We start from the raw sequence: 16,666 nt of genomic DNA, 5'->3' as shown, positions 1-16,666 counted from the left end.
CTTGCGTTACGCTCACAGCGTTTCTATGTGAAGATGAGTGTTTTACGCATATTTGACCGCACATTGTTATATTAACCTCATTTGTATGCAGCAATAAAGTATTTCTACTAATTTTTTTTTTAATTTTAGTATTTTGGACAATAATGAGTAAACCGTCCATAAAATATGAAGTACCTGTCTAATCCCCTATTGCACTATCACATCAGTTCGCATTCAAGAAATAGTATTTCATTCCATTCTATAAGACGAAAGAACCCTGCAAAACTCCAGCATTAGAGTGCAAGACATTGCACAGAAAGGCGTATACATGCATTTTTAATATCATTACTATTACTATCGGTAATCTACTGGTTAAGGCAGGTATTGGTTGAACACCAACTATCAAACAGTACAGCAATAATTCCCTTGCCTCTCCTAACAAAACACAACCTGACATCCAACAATACTATAAGCCCCTCTTCAATTCCACATAATTCTTCCTTCCTTGAGGGATCTTAGGTTTTCCTGGGGTATGGCATTCAAGAAATTCTTTCGGGTTTCCCACCGGGTCAGGTTGCAGTACATCGACGTTTCGATGGCAGAGTCAGCCATCAAAAGGTCGATGTAATGCAACCTGACCCGGTGGGAAACCTGAGAGAACTTCTTCTTCCTCCCTTCATTCTGGCTAACATACCTATTCTATTCCCACTCCTTTCTCACTTGCATAACAGCCATCCCAATTTCAGTCTTCAGCATCCTATTGCCAATAAATAATAAGCATCCACATTTCCTATCACGTAATTTCTCCCAACTATCCCCTTTCTTCCCCTACCTCCATATATAACTACATTTGTTTTCTTGTGGTCCACTTAACCTTATCCATCCTTCTAAACACTTACATTTCAAAAGCATTCACTAAACACCTATTATCTTACTTCATTGACAATGTTTCTATGCTGTGAAAAACCACGTTACATTTCAAAGTTTTGACAAATCTTTGCTGAACACACCTACTCAACGCCCAAATCATTATATATAAGTCTGCATGGAATGAAATTTTGAACATCTGTGATCATATCGAAGTACTGAATCTGATCATTTCTTCTGTGTATCACTCCCCTAATGAAGCATTTGAACATTTCTGTAATCAACTGGAACCAAAGAAATTCTCAAATAGAAGTCAAACCAATAAAATTTAACCCACATCAGTAAAAGGTTAAGAGAGTTTCAAACTGCTTCTATATGGTATCAATTGGCATGGTATTTACACTGTTGCTCGGACGAGCAACGTAGTTTTCCAAGGTTTTAGGTAATTTCCTTACTATTTTTGAGCATTACGTTTCTAAAACAATACTGAGCTGTAACATCACAAAAAGTAAACAATCTGTGTTATACTAAGGAGTTATTAGCTCTTAGAAATGATTTACTAAGTTACCACCATTATTACAAAACCAGTGTAAGCCTGCACACCAAAGAGGCTCAATTGAAACAAGGAAGAGGTCATTAAAACTTAATGAACTGTGCAAAAAAATAAAACATCGAAGGACTTTATTAACTGTGCAAAAAAAGGTAGCATTGGCAGTAATCAATGAATAAGTTGGCCATGGTAATTCAAAAGAAAATCTTCCTTTTACCTCAGATTCTGTGAACAACTTTTTCTTAAAATCTGTTGAAGACACTTCATTCTCTGAAAAAGCTGATTCTAGCAATATTGACAATATGCTGCAAAATATTTCTCCAAAAATTTAAGCTTTAAATGGAATTTTATTACCTCATTTGATATTATATAAACTGTAAAACAATTTCAAAAATCCAACTGTAAGGATATCTATGGCCAGTATAGTTCCCTCTTCAAGGACATTATTGTTCTCATTGAAGTACCATTAGCTTTGTTCCTCAGTTTATGTTTTGAGACAGGAGATTTTTCAACAGCTCTAAAATATTCAGAAACAGTACCCGCCAATAAGAAATGTGGCAAAAATGATTCAACTAACTACCAACTCAATTCCAAAGTTCTTATTTTTGGTAAAATTTTGAAGGCTATAATGACAGAACAAATATGTGATTTTTTTGAGTCAAATAACCTGTTTTCCAAATCAAATTATGGCTTTAGATCTGGGAAATCTAAAATTATGGCCGGAGAGGCCGTGGTTAATTACGTCATTAATGCATTCAAAGAAAGGCAATCAGCCTCTGTCACACTATGTGATCTTAGTATGGCTTTTGTTTTAGTTAATCATTTAATATTGCTATTGAAGCTAGAATATCATGGTGTTAAGGGAGTTGCACTGAAAATAATGAAGTCATATTTGGTTGATCGTCACCAATTGGTTGAACTTGATGATTGTTAATCATAAAATAAAATGCGGTGTCTCACAGGACTCTGTGCTTGGCCCAGTACTTTTCATCATCATAATTAATGATTTGCACTTTAATATGAAATCTAAATGAATTTCATATTCAAATGAGAACATTTTTGTACAAAAATGTCAAAGTCTAGAAGATACCAAGGCATGATTTAGCGCTACCCAAAGATGGGCTAAGGAAAGGTTAATATTTATAATTTACATTTAAATATTGAAAAAAACCCAGCTAATCGCATGCAGTCTTAATTAAAAAATAACTAGAATTGAAATTGCTAAAATACTAGGAATTCATATTAATACAAAACTTAACTGGGAGACCCACACAGTCATATGTGTAATAAACTGCATAAAGCTGTTTAAATGTTAAGAAAACTCAACTTTCTCATTTCAAATGAGTATCCTTTCACATTTTACCATGCCATCTTTTTTATGTGATTTGAATTATGGTGCTGAGTCATGGGGTCAAACCAAATACCCCACATATCAAAAAAATCTTACTACTACAAAAGACTATTCGCTCTCTTGCTAAAATACCTCCACATGATTCCTGCAAACCATCTTTTATTAAATGGCAGCTATGGAAATAACATCAAAAGATTCTAATGGAGATACAGATGGATGATGGCATTTAAATCATAGGAGCATGAATCTTCCGAGAAAAGGTATGGATTCTGGATCAAATTTTGAAATCTGATAAGGAAAATGTGTAGCAAGTGCACACCATTTCAAAAGTGGACTCCCTAAAAGGGCTACAGAAAACTTGTTTAAGTTCATACAGATGTGTGGGCCGATGGAAGTTGCTGCTTATTAGTGATTCTATATTTATACTTTTTTGCTGATGACGTCAAATATAAAATACATTGTTATGCCTTGAAGTCTAATAAATATCAAAATATTTTTTTTAAAATCTGTCATTAGTGTTTCTCTGATTATACTGTCTGCATCTTCAGATCAGTTTTTCACTTCTTACTTTGATACTTGATGTAACAGCATGGGTAACATTGTTAATCTAAATATTTTTGCCACCTGAACACAATATTTACAAATGAGTTATACCCATGGATTACATATATGCTAATTTTTCATTGCAAGAAATTTCCATTCCTAGATTCAAGTTTTAAAATTCAAATTGAAAAACATCATCTCCACTTTCTAGGATGAAGGTTGAGAGGAGAAAGGATGAATATTTCTTCTCAGTCACAACGACAGAATCAGTCCAAATAATCATATGGGTAATGTACTTCACTATTTTGGGTGATAGTTATTAGTGTGAGGTGAATGACTTAGACTGACAGCTAAGGTCACTAAGGATAGGTGGATAATATGGTAGAGGAAGGTTCAGGAGATGATAAGGAGAAACCCTGCTGATGGCATTCGTATTCTACTCATGGGGAAAGGTACAAGGGGGTCATGTGATGTTTAGAGGTTAGGTGGAAGAAGGGAATTAAGTCTCAATCTTGTCTCAATAAAGTGGTTAAATGAATAAACTCCACTTGAGGTGCTCTAAACATTGCACCCAAAAAGAGATCAGGGTACCCATGAGAAATCTGGTCACCATGATATTTGAACTGAGGTCCTTGTGGTGGGAAGTCAAAACACTAACCAGAGCACCAATTTGATCCTCCCTTTTCTAAACCAGGCATGATCTAAAGATAAGGATGATATGTTTCCATGAAATATACCCCATTATCAAATTTGTTTCCTGAGTTTACCGTTCAGCATGACCATAGCTGCTATTTGACGTTCAGGATTACAATTTCCAGTTCTCAAACTCTTGAAGACATCTGATATGCACCTACCTTCCCATTGGCTTGCGAAGTGAGCCCAGCTCTTCCTGCTCTCATCATCTAACTGGAAGTGCATTAACCGATTGAGTGAGTGTTCCACTCGTCAGGCGTGAGGTGGCAATGTAGGCTTACATCTCCACAATTCTTTCTCTCGGGTGAGGGTACAATGTGATAAGAGCATTTATTCTCGAGAGTCTGGTTGGATTTGATCATCCTTGTGTTCCAAGGGATCCACGGGTGACTATTGCACACCATTCAAAATTTCTAATAGATCCACCCTGGCAACCAAAGTCCATATTTTGAGTCAGGTGAGGGCACACACTGAAGTGTGCTTGGAACAGGTGCAGTAAGGGGCAAACAAGTAGGGGAAGAAGCCAAGATGGCGAGAGATCATGAAACGCTGGGAATGAAAAAAAAGTAAAAATTGGATTTGCGATGGAAAATACAGGGATTCAGAGGGCAACTAGTCATTCATAGGTATTAAGATTATAAATAAATGACTAATGAATTGAGGAATAAAGAACGGATAGCAGTGGAATTTGAACATAATATAGAAAGGATTAGTGATACTATAAGTTCTCTATTATGTTCGGATTTGACCACATCACGCCTGAAACTAGTCAATTTTTTTGTGCATTGATTAATTTTTCTTAGTAAATAGCTTAGCTTTAACAATTTCTTATTTACTAAGACAGAGAAAAGCCATCCATCGGATGGGACGTTAAACTACGGACCCCTTGGCACCTTACGATTAGAGTAGGCTGACGCTGGGTTTGAGTCAAGAACTCTAAGGCAAAGATATAGGCCCATAAGGTTAGACACAGAAATATCATGGGGCAAATGTGGATAGCTTTAGGCCCAGGCTTACTTCATTCTACTAACTTCATAGCGAGTAAGAAAAGGAATAAAGGAAGTTGAAATCAAGTAAGGCCATGCGGGTGGACAAAATTCCCACGGAACTATCTAAAGGTTTAAGAAAATGTGTGTTTTTATTACCTTATTTGAGGTATTTTTGATGGAGGGATTTAGCCAGAAGACTTCTTCAGATCATTGTTTGTTCCTATAGCAGAAAGGGCAAGGGCAGCAATTTGTGAGGATTACAGAGCAAGTATTATTCCAGAAGTGTTTCTCAGGATCATCAATAAGAGTACAGAGGCAGGGAAAATTATTACTTAGGGAATGATCAGTTTGGGTTCAGGAAGGGGAAAGGTATGCTTGATGCCACTGCAGCAATGTAGTCAGTGATAGAGAGGTACATATAATGCAATCATGATGTATTTGTCTGTTTCACATATTTCAAGAGAGAGTTTGATAGAGTGAATTTGGGAGGAATTAATGATTGTATGTCAGAAAAAAGGAGTAGATTGGTGGGATAGGAGACTCATTCGCAACCTGCACATGTCTCAAGACTGTTCCGGCGTGTGCAGCAGATTGATAGCTGTAAGGCAGTGTTCTGAAGAGTGGTAAGATAGGGATTTATATTATCACTGGTGCTCTGAAACTTATAATATATGGATGATATGGTTAAAACGGTTTGAAAAAATCATGTCAATGTCCCCAGAAATTAGTTCTTTTTTTAAATGCTGAATTTGTGACTGAAGAGTATAAACCACTAGTTAATATACCATTGATAGAGAAATTTGATTTTTATAAATTTATTGTTCAAATTTTGATGATAACCAATTATTTGTGGCAGTATATGTATGTAAGTTGCACTTTTTCATACTAAATATCTTATTCATATATGAAGTAACAGAGACAATTACCCAAATAATTTGCTGCTACCATTTCCATTATTCAAGAATAATAACCATTGACTATTATTAACTGAGGGTATGGTGATTTTGATTTATAAAGCTATAAGATACATGCATTAATTTAGAGCATGCTCTATGGAAATATGTCATTACCAAGATTGAGGTGACTTGATCGAGTTGTATTCTTTGAGAGGTAACGGAAAAGAGCCCAACCAGAGCTCAGGAAGCGGAATCTATTATTACCACTTTACATATAAGTAGTAAGATTAGCAGCAGAACAAGGCAGTCTTGCAAAACTCAATCGAGGAAAAGAAAAAAGAATTGAAAAATGGTGCTATTAAATATTATCTGACTTGAAATATTTGGCTATGCTGATTTCATTGGTGTGGTCAATGGATGGAATACCACTGTTGCACAGATACATGCCCATGGTATTGGTACTTGTATTCATACTTTTTACCAAATACTCATGACAGAAAGTATTTCCTTCATAATCATCAGGAAAAAATCATACAAAATCATCACTCGTCAATTTGCCTTGTACGCATTTGAATGGTGAGACAGAATAGCATCACAGTTTTAATTTCTTGTCAGAGCACCATTTGAGCATGGATATTTTGAAGTTCAAGCTTTTTGATCTCTTGAATTTTGAGATTCTATAGTAAATGAAAGAAAACGAGAACTATTCCATTGTAAAAGAGTATTTTTACACATGTTGTTAAATAACCACTAATTTTTATTGGATTCCAATATCTGGAGCTGTTGCCATCACTTAGCAGGGAATAGGAGGCTAAAAATTGATAAAAAAGAAACAACTTTTTATTTTGCAGAAACAACAAAGACGTACAACTTCGAATTTCTATACAACAAAGTACAGGGTCCTGTGTATGTACGCCTGAAAAATCGCAGATATCACTGCAGCAACTGGTTTGAACTGCCATTTTAAACAAGAAGAATAAATGCAAATGAAATATTTATCACGACAGGTTCAGGGTTTCAACACTCACTTTTGAAGGCCAATCTTATGGATCATATGTGCACTCAAAATCAAAACATCCATTAGTCTCACAGTAGTCCAGTTTTTCAAAGGCAGTCATTCATTTGAAGAATGCCTTCAATCTCGGAGAGAGCACATTGTTCATGCTGCCTTTTTTTAACATCGTGAATGGCAGTGATGGATGATGGGACAAGGTTAGTATTCGATGAATTTCAATGGAGACTAGAAACAGCCAACATTAGTCATGTTGGGATAGGGGTTTGCATACCAGATTGAAACATTATTACAATAGAGTAGTCAGCACAAGAATGATAAACAGATTAATGCAGACAAAACATTAGAACACCACACACAGCAAAATTGGGAAACCTTTTTTGGGTTTAGTTATAGGAGCACATTGATGGAGGAAATTTAATCTTTGGTGATGGCCAAGCATTTTGACCATTTATTCATTCAATTCTTCAAAGCTTTTAAGATCAATTAAAAGACTCACAAGACTTTTAAACAACATAAGGGGCTTAGAACATCTTAGGATTGGGATCCTCCACCTTCATGCATGGAGGTATTACACCAAGAGTTTTACATGAGCTGACTGGGTGCTGCCAGAGACCAAAATACAATTGATTTGTTATTTGCAGATCACCAAAATTTACAACAATTTTTTTTTTAACCGCCTGAATTTTTGGTAAAATTTTTTCTGAATTGCCCTGTGACTTCTTTCTTCTCCCATCTCTAAATGAGGGGGAAAATAAATTAAGAGATGTCGTTAGATAAAGAGTCTAGCAGGCAAAAGTGTTGTAACTGTAGCACGAGGACAAGGTACAAGCCAAGACAAGGAAATGCTTTCAAGGAACTAACTGTTTTTTTTATTTCCTGTGGGCCCAATAGGTTTGGTGACCCCTTTCCCCAGAAATCTTTTTGTTAAGTGACCCAATTTCTTTATCAATACTTTTTTTTTTTAATTGGAACGATTTTCATTAAAGCAAGCTCATGTTATTTACTCCTGCTGTCTTAACATGAAGGGATGAGCATGTATTCATGATTCAGCATAATTAATTTATTAAATTGGCAGTGCATACGAGTTGGAGGTGTGACGTACGATCCGGCCTGATGCTCCTCCTCACAATGGCACAGCAATGTATGCGTGTGCACGCAACACACAACAAGAGGAAGTGTGTTTGCTGACGGTGGTCACAGTGGTCCCATCATGCCTGACAGTAACGCTGTTTTAACTCACCCTCTCCCACCCTCAAGTGTTTTGTGTGAAGACAAAAAGCCGAGAGCACCATACTCTAAATTTGAGAAAAGGTAAATACAGAACACGGATAGGTAGGTACAGTATTATTTCTTTAGGGATATTCATGTTTTGTCTTTTGAACCATGGATAGCAGGTTTACTGATTTACACAACGAGTGCAATCCTCGTAAAAAGGATATAAGCACCTCTTTCTCTCAATTTTCAGCCCAATATGGCTGAGACATGCATTCACACTCCCACACAAACTCAAACACACACACACACACACACAGATAAACACATTTTATTTGTCCTGTGCTCTGAGAGAGATCAAATCCTTTGAGTAAAAGTGATGAGTGGAATGATGCTTCCTTTACACTCAAGACCATTGGCCATAGCACAAATTCCTTAAATGCATTCAAAATCAATGTGCACCATCAAAGCTGTCCTCTTTTTGAAATGATTGATCACCACTGGTAACACTAAATGCCATTTTATTCTTTTGAGCATCAAAACATAAATTTCGACAGCCTTTCCTTCCTGCTCCCGAGCATAGGTCATCGGTGGTGGGGAGGGGGGGGGGATATTTTCTTTCTACAAAACAAATGAGGCTCCTGTGATTTCTCTGAGACAGCTGCACAACCACACACAAAAATCACATATGCACGAATGTATCGTTGCAGGCCAACTGCCATGTAAATCTCCAAATAAATATCTAGGCAAAAAGGAAAGACAATGACAAGAGGTGATGCCAACTGTGACAGTGGGAGGTCAGGACACTGTGGAAGCACCGCTTCTAATGCTTCACATTGCTCAGGTCACTCAGAGCAGCACTACATTGAAATTGTTTATACCAACATACATTTCACCAAGAGAGAGAGAAAGAACCACCAACTGCTAGGGCCAATGGAGCATTGCCTGGGTGGAGGGGAGAGGGATGAAGGAAATAGAGGGGAGGGGAAAGTAGGTGTGTGGTCAGCAACAAGGTGCAAAAAAGATTCAGAACATATTCTCTTGAATTTCCACACTCTCTCTGTTTCTGTCTCTGAGGATTTTAGTGTTCTGCTTCTACTGATGACTTTCATTTGTGCGTGCATTTCCATCTGACATCAAATGAAGCAAACAATTCCCAACAGTTTGTCCGATCTTGTTATATCCATCTCTCCCGATTCTTTTCCCAACAGTGGCATCACCAAATGCTGTAGAATCTTCACTGGATATTTTTTAAAAATGTATATTTATGTATATATGTATGTTATTTTAGATATATATATGTGTGTATATATATATGCATATGCTTGCGTGTGTGTGTGTTTACATAGATCGTTCTCATCTTCGACGCATCTCTCTCCTCTTCCCGGGAGGCCTTTGCTGGTCCTCGTTGATCACACGTACCACTCCTTGATGTCCTTCAGTTCACGTCTCTTGGCTGGTGGCTTTGTAACCCCAACACCCGCCGCCATCTTGCCGTCACCATTGCGAACGTTGCCATTCATCTGGTTGGCCACAGAACCTCCTACGAAGGCCCCCACGCCGCCCACCGATGAGGCTGGCACACCACCGGGTGCCGAGGCAGGAAGGAGGGCCGTACTGACGGCCGGAGATCCGCCTCCTCCTACTCCACCCCCACCTACCCCACCACCAACGCCTCCCACATACCCAGTTCCGTAGACCTTTCCATCGTCCACCTTATACGACCCATCCGTCCGGTTCTTGAACTTGAGAATTACGAGGATGATGAGGATTATGGCGATCATGGCCCCTGCGATGATTCCGATGATGAGAGCTGTATTCTCTGCTGCCTCCGATGAGATGCGGTCCTGCAACCTGGGCCGCCCATTGGTTCCACCGGTGCCTGCTGTATAGATGGTTGTAGGACGAGAAGGATAGGGCTCTGGGGGTGCCGGTGGTGGTGGGGGCGGCTGCGGGGGCTGGGGGAAGAGGTGCCTTTCCGTGGTGGTGGGCGTGGATGAGGGGAAGGGGAAGAGGGAGGTTGGGGCGGGCGGTGAGGATGATGGCGAGGAGGGGGAGGAGGAAGCATTGCCTGGGTAGTAGTAGTCTGGGGATGAGGTCTCCGTGGAGACAATAGGGGGCTGAGAGGGGGGGAAGGAGGATGGGGAGGAGGCTGAGGAGGGGGAGGTGGGCACTGGGCTGCCCTCTATGTCGCCTTCTGTTGTCATGCCTTCAATGGTGCTACCACCTTCACTTGTGGCTGCTGTTGGACCTTGTAGGGTAAAGCAAAGAATGTCAGTAATTCATCCAACAAATGGCTCACATACACATTGGCATGCATGTAAGATGTTAAATTTATGGTGAATAAGTCGGTTGATATGTTCTAAAAGTTAGAGCAAGACACAGGAAAATTCCTTACGCTGTAAAGGGTGTGAAACCCAACACATTTGAAAAGGAATCGAATAATTTTGTGTTGATTTGTGTGAAAATTAATACTAGGATCATCCCTAGCAGGAATCTCATCAATCTGTCATTGCACTTTACTAAAAGACACCACAAGAACATGGGAATGTAGAAAATCTGTCTTTTTGTTTCAATATTCATATTACTTATCCAAATTTAGACAATCAGCATACCCATGCATGTATCATGTTTATTTTTCAGTGGATCTAAGTGATAAGCTTCTCAGAAAATAGAATGCGACAACACTGAATTTCATGGGCTTCTGCATATCTCCAATTCATTAAAATGAGATTTTAAAGGATAGATATTTCATATACAATTGTTGTCTCACTACCATGTGCTCAAGCAATAATTATGATTTATTTTTCTTTTCTGAATAAAAGATTATGTGCACAGATATTATTTTAAGTGCAGAAATTTGTGGAAATGAAAACATTCACATGACCAGAGTGCATGAAACTTTGGGTTGCAAGATATAAATGCAATATGCCATTGTTAATAGGAGTAGATTGAAGCTACAATGAGGCGAATTAAATAAAATATCTAAATTAATGCATCAATTTAGGTATACCTTAAAGACTATTAAAAATACTTCACCAGAGATAAAACCTTTTTTTTTTAAGTTTCTGGAATGACAGCTTTCAAATTGTGCATAAGTAAGGAATAAACTAGCTTAAAATAAACCATAACTTTGTTTCTGAATGATTTCTCACTGTCATCATTCTGTCTCTTCTATAGTTTTCCAAGTAATGTTAAATTGCGGATGAGTTATTATTTAGTTTGCTAATCATACTAACTAAAACCTACTCGGAATATGTATTCAATGAACTCAAATGAAAAATCAGTATAAGGAGTAATTACATACTTCTTTTTTTGAGAAAATAGAAAGGTAGAATTTCATTGGGCTCTACTCACTCACATCAAAATTTCTACCCTCAAAGCTTGATACCTCTTTTTAAGACATGTGCTACTCATACAATGTAAACATTTACTGTGTGATAATAAAATAATGAGGGAACAAAAATACAGACATAAATACTGAAAGTGAAAAAGTTACAAATATATGGTTTATCTATTTCATTTTTAAGTTTTTTTGTTGGGAAACTGTATAAACTTTGAAAAACATGTCCTCATTTTTCTAATCTTGGTGAATAGAAATATATCACCACATAAGTCACAGGGAAAACCCCAGCAATTCCATTTCTACTCTCATTAGTATTATTCTTGAGTCATGCCCTTTCCTAGAGTCTCCTGAGTAAATTCCGTAGTTTCCCCAGTAAATTTCATTGAGATATGATATTAAAATTTGCAACTCCCATTTAATGAGCAAAAATTGTTAAAGACATTTGGAAAAATATGTGCCTATCAGAGATTAAATAAAATTTTATTTAAGAGTAATTCTCAAAAGAGCCAACTTTGTTTTTTAATGTGCATCACATTCATTTTACTCTAATAGCAAAAAGTCAGGAAAACTAGCACCGTAAGTTCTTATATTTATAAATATATATATATATATATATATATATATATATATATATATATATATATATATATATATATATATTTATAAATATAAGAAAAACTGTCAGAAAAACCAAACTTTATTGCATTTAAAATTATTTTAACTAAAATAAAATATTATTCATGTACAAAGGTAAGTAAAAAAAATGATGGGCTGCAGTTATATTTGAAAGGCGGTTATTACAAATATGTAGATTGAGCAGTTGTAAGTGCATATATAGAAAATATCGTAAGTAGAACTGTACTAAGGTAAACTATTTTACTGGACATGAGTAATGACCTAAACTACTCAAAATTTATTTCAGAGATTCATTTTCCCCTTAATATGATCACCAATTATGTCATTCCAGGAACTTAATAATTATGCATAAATGTGCTGATGTGATTGAATTGTGTGCTGAGATTAAAGTGTGCTTGGAGTTAAAAGTAATTAACAAAATAATCAAACAGTGCTGAGGACGTCTCTGAAAGGTGCTGAGATGCCAGAGTAAGTGGTAAGCAGTCTCTTCATTCCAAATGCAGAGAATGCACAATATTTAACCTCGGCTCTCGGGGCTAGCTTCCTCCGTGGTCACCGCCTCACCTGACCCTGAGCCCGTGAAACAGTCTTCATCATCGCATGGCTTGTTGTTCTCCTGATGACCCCTGCCAGATGATACAGATCCCTTGGGGGGTGCCGTAGGAGGGGGTCGGGTCGGGGGAACATAGACAGGAGTGATGAGGTCATCGCCTGTGTGAATAAAATGATCCATGAATCAATTATCACAACTCAAAAGAACTGCCATAGAATATGCCGGTGAATTTATATATGTAAGTGTGTTTGGGTAATCTAAAAAGACAAACATGGATGGGAAAATATTCAGCACACTGAGCACTAGCACTATTATCTTGAGAAAAGTTTAGTATTAGCTCTCAATTAAAGTATGGCGCAGGTATTATCATTTATTGGGCCAAAGAGAAGGGACTTACTTTTACAATTTGAATAGATCCAGAATAAGTTTAAGATCGAGCAAGATATTTTCAACTTTATGGTTAGTTTTCTATTAGGAAGGCTGCAGAAAATGATAGGAGCAACTACAGCTATTAAAAGGCTGTGCAGCACACATGAAATTGGCAGAATTAGTCAAACCGACTCAATATAACTTTCATTATATATATATATATATATATATATATATATATATATATATATACATACATTCAAACACGAAATCCCGCCAAATGGCGAATAAATACTCATACATATAGAAACAGATATAAGGAAAAGGGATAGGAACACATATAAAGGACGAACACAATAAAGGTGGGGAAGGCGGAATCGAACGGATCACAAGAGTAAAAATATTTCCTTGACCGGGATTCGAACACCGGATCTTTCCACTTGCCGGGCGGATGCTCTTAACCACTTGAGCTATCGAGGAAACGTAATTTATGCTGAGATCCGTGGGTCTAATATGTTGCCAAGCGCCCCTTAGAGCATCCGCCCGGCAAGTGGAAAGAACCGGTGTTCGAATCCCGGTCAAGGAAATATTTTTACTCTTGTGATCCGTTCGATTCCGCCTTCCCCACCTTTATTGTGTTCGTCCTTTATATGTGTTCCTATCCCTTTTCCTTATATCTGTTTCTATATGTATGAGTATATATATATATATATATATATATATATATATATATATATATATATATATATATATATATATATATATATATATATATATATGTATATATATATAGTACAATACACAGTAACACACAATATAGAAACACAAAAAAAGAGAACACTCACACGTATTTTCTTGATATTTCGACGGAAACAATCCTTCTTCTTCCAATGTATATATATATAGTACAATACACAGTAACACACAATATAGAAACACAAAAAAAGAGAACACTCACACGTATTTTCTTGATATTTCGACGGAAACAATCCTTCTTCCTCTGAAGATATAGAAGTAAATCTTATATAGAAGTAATGTAAGTAGAAGTATCTGATATAGAAGTAAATAAGTGTGAGTGTTCTCTTTTTTTGTGTTTCTATATTGTGTGTTACTGTGAATTGTACTATTCGGCATTTCCGTGTTATGTCTATATATAGTATATATATATATGTATATATATATATATATATATATATATATATATATATATATATATATATATATATACATATACACACTCATATAGTATATATATTAAATTCAATCTAATTTTTATTACCAAATAATATGTTGCATGATAAAATCATTGGTTCTTGGTCAGTGTCTGATAGCGGTTGTGGGAAACTGATGAGAAGGTTGAAGTGAAGGCTGTTGCCAAATAACTTGAATTGATCAGGGCATAAATTCTTCAGAAAAGCAAAGATTAAGAGAGTAATATTTATGTAAATCAACAAGCATTCCAACCTGAGCAGACTTACCAGATCCAGTGTCAAATACCGGGGTGCACTCATCCTCATCATCAGTATTACAACCTGAGCCTGCTCCTGAGAAAACCAAGTCATCCATTGTCCCTGGATACCCTGATGCAGGAGTCTGTAATGAGGGAATGTAATCTTGCTTAGACTTAAGTAAGCAACATTGCAAGTCAGATTAAAAGCATGACAATTGGTTTTAGGATTGCCAAAGAATTGTGTACATCCGTGAAAAAGAATTAGTGCCTCCATTTGACTGATTGAAAATTACTTTTCGTCCCTATTCCCATCACTTTTTCACTCTACATACATACTTGCACATGACATATTTATTATTTCATACACACAGCAAACTGTTCATCTTGTCAAAAATGAGGTGAGTCCTGGTCATACATTCTGAATACAGTAAAATTTCCCTGAAGATGAGGGTTGTGTTCTATGAAAGTACTACGTTGCATGCATTCGTATAGGAGTAACTATTTTTCTGGTGAAAATCAATGGGCTACATTGGAAGTTTGAAAAAATTTTACATGCACCATGGGACTTTAAAAATAATGCCATACCTTGATTTTAATGCACTTTCCTAAAGGTAAAATTTCACCTTAAAGTTTTCCTTTTATTCTCATAAAATGCTGCATAAATAATGCTACAACATAATGATCAAGGCTTTCAAATAGTTTTCTACGTCAGGGTGTTTCTTGATGGCAACAAGAGACACCCTGACATAGAGGAATGTCTGAAAGTCTAAACCATTGGGGATAAACGAAAAACCTCAGATTCCAATAATCTTACTAGTATTCTGACTATGCTTGTCAGTTCATACTATTCCCACCATCTTCTATTCAGGGTTAATATGGATGTCAACCGACACAATCTGCTGACCTCTTTCATAACCAATTGTGTTGAGGGGTGTACCCATGGAAAGAAGTCTGCAATATAACCAGTGAAGCAAGGGTGGAATAAGGGGGGAGGAGATGATATACATGTGAAAGAGAAGAGGTCCTCTCAGATGAAATTCAGAAAAGAGGGGGTTGCAGTAGGAAAAAGGGTCTCCGGAGATTGAGACACATACAGTTGGTGAAGGTATATCTGTACACAACTCAGAATAGAGAGAAACTATGGAAAAATAGCTTGTTGAGTGGTGCCATACTTCCCCTCTGGCTTTGCCTCTATCCTACGTCAGGAGAACCAGAATTTGGTCAAATTGTTTATATGAGTATGACTGTGCAAAAATGAACTCTCAGGAAGACATTTTTGTCTCTGCAGTGGTACGAGAAACTCTCTATATCTACTCAGCAATAAATTTTAACCATTTTGTTGCACTGATTTGTATAGTTATCTATTTTGAATATGTTAATAATTCAAATTATTCTTTCATACTTGGTAATTTAGCACCACAATTTCTCATACATTTTAAGTACATGTGCTAGCCAACTGCCATGGATTATTTATAAAACAAAACAAATCAAAGTTAAGGTCATATATATGAGTAGTAGGTGTGTTTGTGCTCACTTGTTGCATCCGCTGGAGCATTGGAAGGAGGTCACCATGGCCTCCCCTCCTCCTCATCTCAGGTGTTGGGTGCCTTGAGGGGTGGAGGCGCCTTCTGTGGTGGTGCTGGCCGCCATTGGCACCGGCAGCACCGCCCACTGGCCCCAGGATTCCACCATGATGCCCATGTAATGGCCGCTGAACCTTGCGTGGATTCACCTTCTTCACATCGCCAGTTATCGAGATGTGTGGGTCAAGATCAGCAGCCAGTTCCAGCAGGTGCTGACCATTGAGAGAGAGTCCAGCAATGATGCCCGAGAAGGGCCGTTCTATCCGGCGTTTAGAGCGGCTGATGCGTCCACCTATTTGAACGCTTGCCTGGCTGTTGAACACTGTCAATTGATGACCTGCACATTTAGGCAAGAGGATGAGGTTTTAATGTGAGGTGCATATTTAGATACAGTGAGGGCCTCGTGCTAATGGTGAACATTGGCGTAAATAGCAATTGTGAGTAACTAAGTTGGGCAAATTGAAATGTAATGAAATAATCGACTTTTTAATTCCACAGACTTTATTAAAAAACATGACCCAGGTTTCGACATTGAACGTCATCATCAGGTGGTCCTCATAGAAGCATGCTGGCTATATATACCTTCTGATCATAGGAGAGGGGGTTGGTCCGAGAGGGAGGTTGGAGGGGTAAA

General features: G+C 37.3%; 1 protein-coding gene across 1 annotated transcript in view; it reads right to left on the bottom strand.

Annotated features, from left to right (window-relative positions):
* Positions 1-6,686: 6,686 nt before the first annotated feature.
* LOC139698587 (neurexin 1-like) overlaps positions 6,687-16,666 on the bottom strand; it is a gene marked incomplete at its 5' end in the record, with an annotated part of 306,469 nt that continues 296,489 nt past the window's right edge. The window contains 4 exons of the mRNA XM_071597430.1: positions 6,687-10,346; positions 12,600-12,788; positions 14,478-14,592; positions 15,984-16,369. Of these exons, the coding sequence (XP_071453531.1) occupies positions 9,508-10,346; positions 12,600-12,788; positions 14,478-14,592; positions 15,984-16,369 (1,529 nt within the window). The remainder of the gene's footprint in view (positions 10,347-12,599; positions 12,789-14,477; positions 14,593-15,983; positions 16,370-16,666) is intronic.

This window comes from Hetaerina americana, unplaced genomic scaffold (genome assembly GCF_022747635.1).
Source record: "Hetaerina americana unplaced genomic scaffold, ioHetAmer1.1.p SCAF_9, whole genome shotgun sequence".
In the NCBI taxonomy this organism is placed as follows: Eukaryota; Metazoa; Arthropoda; class Insecta; order Odonata; family Calopterygidae; genus Hetaerina; species Hetaerina americana.
The sequence above is the reverse complement of the archived record's forward strand: the minus strand, read 5'-3'. Positions and strand labels throughout refer to the sequence as shown.